The 7,773-nt window shown below is 43.9% G+C and overlaps 1 protein-coding gene across 1 annotated transcript in view; it reads right to left on the bottom strand.

The window, feature by feature from the left end:
- Positions 1-956: 956 nt before the first annotated feature.
- hat1 (histone acetyltransferase 1) overlaps positions 957-7,773 on the bottom strand; it is a 50,678-nt gene continuing 43,861 nt past the window's right edge. The window contains exons 10-11 of the mRNA XM_043682057.1: positions 6,623-6,739; positions 957-1,540 (exon numbers count right to left, since the gene is read on the bottom strand). Of these exons, the coding sequence (XP_043537992.1) occupies positions 1,376-1,540; positions 6,623-6,739 (282 nt within the window). The 3' untranslated portion in view covers positions 957-1,375. The remainder of the gene's footprint in view (positions 1,541-6,622; positions 6,740-7,773) is intronic.

The raw sequence follows: 7,773 nt of genomic DNA, 5'->3' as shown, positions 1-7,773 counted from the left end.
AGATCCTTTTCACAAAATCTCAAGAATTAACTTTCAAAACAGTACACTTAGCACAAGAACACATTTCAGCTGTTTTACAGGTGCCCTATGCCAAAAGTGTGTTTGCGTCTGAGGGTGCGGAGGTTTTATAACATGCTTTCGATTTGTTTATTGCACTGAACTCAGTTAAAACCCGTTCAATTTCCCCTTCACGGCGGGGTCAACCTTTTCAAAACGTTGGCACCTCAAAACAGGTGCTTGAATAAAGGAAACTGGAAAGGAGTTCCCAAGAAATTGCTAAAACAAAAAAAAACAGCCTGCCTTGCTGTATGTGATTGACAGGCTCATCATAGCAGGATCTCTTCATTCAAAGTACCTCAGCTCCAACATGGGCACCTTTATTGGCCACATCTCGCCGGGCCTGACTTTCCTTTCCTTCAGGATTCTCTACGTCTTCCAGTTCTCTCTGATGGTGCGCCAGAGTGAGGAGGTCCAACTTGTCTCTCACTCTCAGCAACCTGGATTCCGGAGTTGTTTGAAGCAGATTCCTGCTGATCGTTTTCGGTACCCTGGCAGTCATGGCAGAGTTCTTTTATCTACCATTATTAGCCAGGCCTGTCTGCCCCTGTTGGAAAGATAGCCTTGCTCCTTTACTCGTACATGCACGGCAAGGAAAGGGTAGAGAACTCTGAGCACACTTTGCTGCTGCTTGCCTGCTTTCTGGTCTGTCTGACCCTAACTGTTGAGATCTGGTGGCCGAATGATCATGAATATATATGTATGATACATACTTTTTAAACCTTACAAACTACTACTGGTAGTATTCTAACACTGTTGAGTGTATTAGCAATGCCATTTCAGGGTACCCCACTGTTTACAGGAAAAAGGATTTGGTATATTTATCTTTCTCAGAGGTAAACAGTGCTACAGAATAAAGACTCAACTGGTTTAATTTTGGAAGCTTGAGAGTTCAGCGATCAGATAAAAATGAAGTTTTTATTTGCTTTTATCCAATACCAAAAGAAAGCAGTGCCTTTCTCTGCTAAAGTGAGTCTTTCGAGGCCTTATCCTCCCACCAAAATCATAGATTGCCATTACGTATGGCTGGAGATTTCAAGAGTAAAACTGAATAAATGTCTTTTTTAAAAATATATAGTACAGTGCTTCTATATATACATTTTAAAAAGATGTTTATCTTGCTGTCTGATTGACGCTTAGCAAACTGTACACAAGAGCAGAGAAAGGCTTCACATTGACCGAGTGCTCCAATTTCAATGGAAAACCATTTACTTATTGTGATTAGGAACAGTTCCTTGAACAATGCAGCAATATTACAATCTCCAGTTAACTAATCTGGACTCCTGCATCAAGACAAGAGCAAGATTTGCAACTGAATTCAGACACGTGCTAAGCGCTCCAGGATACGTCGGTACTGTTCCACAGTGCTCTGATAGGTCTCCTCCAAGTACTCCTGCTCTTGGCTTACACTCATCTCTGCCTGCTGTGCAAGCCAATCTTCTGGCATCAACCGGGAAAGACGTGTTGCTTCTTTTTTATTTTTCTGGAAGAGTTAAACAAGAAATGAAACAAAGCTCCCACAGAGGAGGTCTCTGCACTTGGGATCAGAAAGGACACAGCACAGAAAATCTTCTAACGTTCTTCCCTCTCTTTTGATTCCCTACTGCATCCAACATATAGCCAGGAAAGGGATTGAGATCTGAAAAGTGACTACAGAGAGCTAGGTTGGAAGCTGAAGAGCAGGACAAGTAGAGTAGTGATCTCAGGTTTGCTACCGGTGCCACAAGATAGTGAAGTGAGGAACAGTGAGTGAGTGCAGCTTAATACATGGCTGCGAGGCTGGTGCAGGAGGGAGGGCTTCAGATATCTAGATCATTGGGATACCTTCTGGGGAAGGTGGGACCTGCACATGGAGGACGGGTTGCATCTGAACTGGAGGGGCACAATGTCCTGGGTGGGAGATTTGCTCGTATGGTTTGGGAGGGTTTAAACTAGTTTGGCAGGGGGGGTGGGAACCAGAGCTATACATCTGAGGGGGGCGAGCAGTTTTAGACAGGGCAGTGACAGGATGTGGTGAATCTATCAGGAAGGTTTTTCACTTGATGAAACAAAGGAATTGGTTAAAGTGTGTCTGTTTTAACGCAAGGAGTGTCAGAAATAAGAGTGATGAACTTAGTCCCAAGTACTGATCCATGCTCTATGATGTTGTGGCCATAATGGAGACATGGGTTTCACAGGGGCAGGAATGGTTGCTTGGGTTGAGAATATTTAACAAGAATAGGGAGGGTGGAAAAAGAGAAGGGCGGCGTAGCAATGCTAATCAGAAAGAGCGTCACAGCTACAGAAACGGAGGTTGTCGAGGAAGGTTTGTCTACTGAGTTAGTATAGGTGGAAGTTAGGAACAGCAAAGGAGCAGTCACCTCATAGGGGGTCTGGAGAAAACCCTCAAACAGAAGTAGGAAGATCGAAGAACTCATACGCTGGTAGATTTTGGAAAAACGCAGATGTAGCAGGGTTGTTGTTATGGGTGACTTCAACTTTCCCAGTATTGACTGGAACCTCCTAAGTGCAGATCGTTTGGATGGAGCCATTTTTGTCAGGTTTCCTTACTCAGTATGTAGACAGACCGATGAGGGAGAGGCAATTTTGGATTTGGTGCTCAGCAATGAGCCAGGACAGGTGTCAGATCTCCTGGTGAGAGAACACTTTGGTGACAGTGACCATAACTGCCTCACATTTACCATAGCCACGGAGAGGGAAAGGAGCAGTTCCCATGGGAAGATATTTAATTCGGGAAAAGGAAATTATGATGCTATCAGACAGGAGTTGGGAAGTACAGATTGGGAGTAATTGTTCCCTAGAAAGGGCACAACAAACATGTGCAGACTGTTTAAGGAGCAGTTGTTGGGAGTGATGCACTAATTTGTTCCTCTGAGACAGGCAAGAAGGGGTAAGATTAAAGAGCCTTAGATGACAAGAACAGAGGGGCTTCTCATCAAAAGGAAGAAGGCAGCGTACGTAAGGTGGAGGAAGCAAGGGTCTCGTACTGTTTTAAAGGATTACAAGCTTGCTAGAATGGAACTCAGAAATGGACTGAGGAGAACCAGGAGGGGGCACGAAAAAGGTTTGGCGGGAAGGATTAGGGAGAACCCAAAGGCATTTTACTCATATGTGAGGAATAAGAGAATGATCAGAGAGAAGGTAGGACCAGTTAGGGATAGCGGAGGGAACTTGTGCGTGGAGTCCGAGCAGCTAGGGGAAGACCTAAATGAGTTTTTTGCTTTGGTTTTCACTAATGAAAGGGACCTTGTTGTGAATGAAAACTTTGAGGAACTATCCCAGGTTGCTGAGGGAGGTGAGAGAGGAAGTAGCTGGGGCCCTGACAGATATCTTTGTAGCATCCTTAGATACAGGTGAGGTGCCGGAGGACTGGAGGGTTGCTCACGTTGTCTCCTTATACAAGGAAGAGAGTAGGGAAAATCCAGGTAACTACAGATCAGTTAGCCTGACGTCAGTGGTGGGAAAGTTGCTGGAGAAGGTACTGAGGGATAAAATCTATTTATATTTGGAAAAGAATGGGCTTCTCAGTGACAGGCAACGTGGTTTTGTGCAGGGGAGATCGTGCCTTACTAACTTAGAGTTTTTTGAGGAAGTGATCAAGTTGATAGATGAAGGAAGGGATGTAGATATCATATACATGGACTTTAGTAAGGCATTTGATAAGGTTCCCCATGGTAGACGAATGGAGAAAGTGAAGTCACATGGTGTGCAGGGTGTTCTAGCCAGGTGGATAAAGAACTGGTTGAGCAACAGGAGACAGAGAGTAATAGTTGAAGGGAGTTTCTCGAAATGGAGAAAGGTGACCACTGATGTTCCACAGGGGTCAATGTTGGGGCCACTGTTGTTTGTAAAATATATAAATGATCTGGAAGAAGGCACTGTTGGTATGATCAGCAAGTCTGCAGATGACACAAAGATTGGTGGAGTAGCAGAAAGTATAGGGGACTGTCAAAGAATACAAGAGAATATAGACAGACTGGAGAGTTGGGCGGAGAAGTAGCAGATGGAGTTCAATCCAGGCAAATGTGAGGTGATACATTTTGGGAAGTCTAATTCTAGAGTGATTTATACAGTAAACAGAAGAGCCTTGGGAAAAGTTGATGAGCAGAGAGATCTGGGAGTTCAGGTCCATTGTACCCTGAAGGTTGCTGCACAGGTGGATAGAGTGGTCAAGAAGGCATATGGTATGCTTGCCTTCATTGGACGAGGTATTGAGTAGAAGAGCTGGTAGTTATGTTAAAATTATACAATCGTTGGTTTGGCCGCATTTAGAATACTGTGTACACAGTTCTGGTTGCCACATTACCAAAAGGATGTGGACACTTTGGAGAGGGTGCAGATAAAGTTTACCAGGATGTTGCCTGGCATGGAAGCTATGAAGAGAGGTTGAGTAGGTTAGGATTGTTTTCATTAGAAAAAAGGAGATTGAGGGGGGACCTGATTGAGGTCTACAAAATCATGAAGGGTATAGACAGGGTAGACAGAGATAAACTTTTTCCCAGGGTGAGGGATTCAATAACGGGAGGTCATGCTTTCAAGGCGAGAGGTGAAAAGTTTAAGGGGGATACACACGGTAAGTACTTCACACAGAGGGTGGTGGGCGTCTGAAACACGTTGCCAGCAGAGATAATAGAGACAGGCACGGTAGATTCATTTAAGATGCATCTGGACAAATGTGAGAGGAAGTGGGGAAGCAGAGGGATACAGATGCCTAGGAATTGGGTGACAGGTTTAGACAGTGGATTTTGATCAGCTCAGGTTTGGAGGGCAGAAGGGCCTGTTCCTGGACTGTAAATTTTCTTGGCTCTTTTTTCTAGTTGGGAAATAGGCTTGAATAGATCAAGATGGATGAAGTTGATGTGCTGGAAATTATTGGAAAACATTAAGATCGATACATCCCCAGGGCCAGACCAGATTTATCCTTGGTTGCTCCGGGAAAGGAAGTTGCTAAGCTGCTGGCAAAGATCTTTGCTTCCTGACTCTCCATGGGAGTCGTACCGGAGAATTGGAGGGAGGCAAATGTTGTTACTGTTTTCAAGAAGGGTAATAGGGAAACCCTGGCAAGTACAGACCAGTCAGAGTTTTACGTCTGTGGTCAGCAAGGCTTTGGAAAGAATTCTGAGGGATAGGATTTATGACTATTTGGAAAAGCATAGTGTGATTAAAGGCAGTCAGCATGGCTTTGAGAGGGCAGGTCATGCCTCACAAATCTTATTGAGTTCTTTGAGATGGTAACAAGACAGGTCGATGAAGGTCGAGCAGTGAATGGGGTTTATATGGACTTCAGCAAGCCATTTGATAAGGTTCCTCATGGTAGGCTCATTCATAAAGTCAGGCAGGTATGGGATACAGGGAGATTTGGCTGTCTGGATTCAGAAGTGGTTGGCTGACAGAAGGCAGAGAGTGGTTGTAAATGGAAAGTATTCTGCCTGGAGGTCAGTGTTGAGTGGTGTCCCGCAGGGCTCTGTTCTTTGTAGTTTTTATAAATGACTTAGATGAGAAGGTTGAGGGGTGGGTTAATAAATTTGCCGATGACACAAAGATTGGAGGTGCTGTTGATAGTATTATTACAGGCGGTTACAGGTTGCAGTGCGACACAGACAGGATGCAGGGCTTGGCGGAGAAATGGCAGTGGGGTTCAACCTGGATAAATGCGAAGTGATGCATTTTGGAAGGTCAAACTCGAATGCTGAATATAGGATTAAAGACAGGATTCTTGGCAGTGTGGAGGAACAGCGGGATCCTGATATTCAAGTGCATAGTTTTCTCAAAGTTGCCACCCAAGTGGATAGGGTTGTTAAGAAAGCATATGGTGTTTTGGCTTTCATTAACAGGGGGGTCGAGTTTAAGAGCCGCGAGGTTTTGCTGCAGCTCTACAAGACCCTGGTGAGACCACACTTGGAATATTGTGTCCAGTTCTGGTCACCCTATTATAAGATATGGAGGCTTTGGAGAGGGTGCAAAGAAGGTTTACCAGGATGCTGCCTGGACTGGAAGGCTGGTCTTACGAAGAGAGGTTGACTGAGCTCCAACTTTTTTCTCTGGAGAGAAGGAGGAAGAGAGGTTACCTTCTATACCTCGATCAGGTAATGAAAGGCATGGGTGAAGTCGATAGCCAGAGACTTTTCCCAGGGCAGGATTGACTGACTCGAGGGGTCATAGCTTTAAGATATTAGGAGGAAAGTATAGAGGAGACGTCAGAGGTAGGTTCTTTACGCAGAGAATTGTGAATGCATGGAATGCGCTGCCAGCGGTGGTGGTGGTACCAGTCATTGGGGACATTTAAGCGACTGCTGGACATGCACATGGACAGCAGTGAATTGAGGGGTGCTTGGCTAGGTTATTTTATTTAGATTAGGAATAATTCTCGGTACAACATCGTGGGCCGAAGGACCTGTTCTATGCTGTATGTTTCTATGTTCTAACATGTAACATGGTCAGGAATGTAGAGTGGATGACCCTTACATTTTACTTTGGTATCCCCACCCATGTCTCCATTCATCCTCTTCCTACGTCCACCTCCAAAAATCATTGCTCCAGATCTGTTCTTCATAGATTGAAATACCTTAAAAGGAATAGCAAGTCTGCGTTTCACATCCAGTCGGTACTCGCTGCTTTGCGCTGGATCACTCATGTTGGTCACACGTAGCCGAAGAATCTCATACACACGTCGTGAATGATGCTGAAAGGTTTCCAAAAGGTCTCATTAGAGTTTCAATGTCACTGAAGCTCTGGCTCATTGTTAAAATGCTGCCATTTCTATACTAAAACAGGACAACAATTTTTGTTCTATTTGTTCACAAGATGTGGGTGTCCCTAGTTAGCCCTGTAGTTATTAACTGTTCTCTGGCCAGTTAGGGACAGGCAAGAATCAATTGTGTGTGTCTGGAGTCACATGTAGGCCAGATCAGATAAGGATGGCAGTTTCCTTCCCTAAAGGACATTAGCGAGCTCGATGAGTTTAATGACAATTGACAATGGTTACATCATTGTCATTAGACTAGTTTTTTATTCCCGATTTTTAATTATTTCAAATGTGACCATTGTTATTAACCAGACCAAGTTCCTCAAAACAGATCAAGAAATAGCCTAGACCGTAACTTTTATTTTATTTAAAGGCAAGTGGAAGGTGCTGCTTTCCAGATGTGATGTGATTGGTCAGACTACAGTTTGTCCTGCTATAACATGATAGTTCCATTCCAATGCGATCTCGTGTTATAAGAAATCACGTAATAGTAGCACCATTTAAACCAATGGGACCAGAATCATGCAATAGCCAATGCAGGTAGAGAAAGATCACGTCCTACAAATAATGGTCTAAATTCTCCCATCGTGTTATAGTCAATGATTGTTAAAGAAAAGCATTATAGCAGAACCAACTGTACTAGGCTTTAAACAACACGTTTTGTTCTTAGACAAGTTAAAATATAAGCAACAAAAAGAATTAGCATAACTTTAACTATCAAAATACTTAAAATAATATTATTTAACTACTAATTAATTGTTCAAATATCACAGCATCCTATAAATACACCCTTGGTAAAGGCAAATTCAACAAACCAGATTTGCTCACTTGCTACCTTCCCAAGTCCAGGAGAAGGAACACCAATAATGACTCTAGCAGCAGAGAGAACTCAAGCTTTTGTAGAATGAGAGCACGAGAGTGGAGAGAGAGGGAGGGAGGGAGGGGGCGGGCGGAGGAGAGGGAGGGAGGGA

Source organism: Chiloscyllium plagiosum, chromosome 43, assembly GCF_004010195.1.
Source record: "Chiloscyllium plagiosum isolate BGI_BamShark_2017 chromosome 43, ASM401019v2, whole genome shotgun sequence".
NCBI classification, from domain to species: Eukaryota; Metazoa; Chordata; class Chondrichthyes; order Orectolobiformes; family Hemiscylliidae; genus Chiloscyllium; species Chiloscyllium plagiosum.
This window is presented reverse-complemented; position numbering and strand designations above follow the sequence as displayed.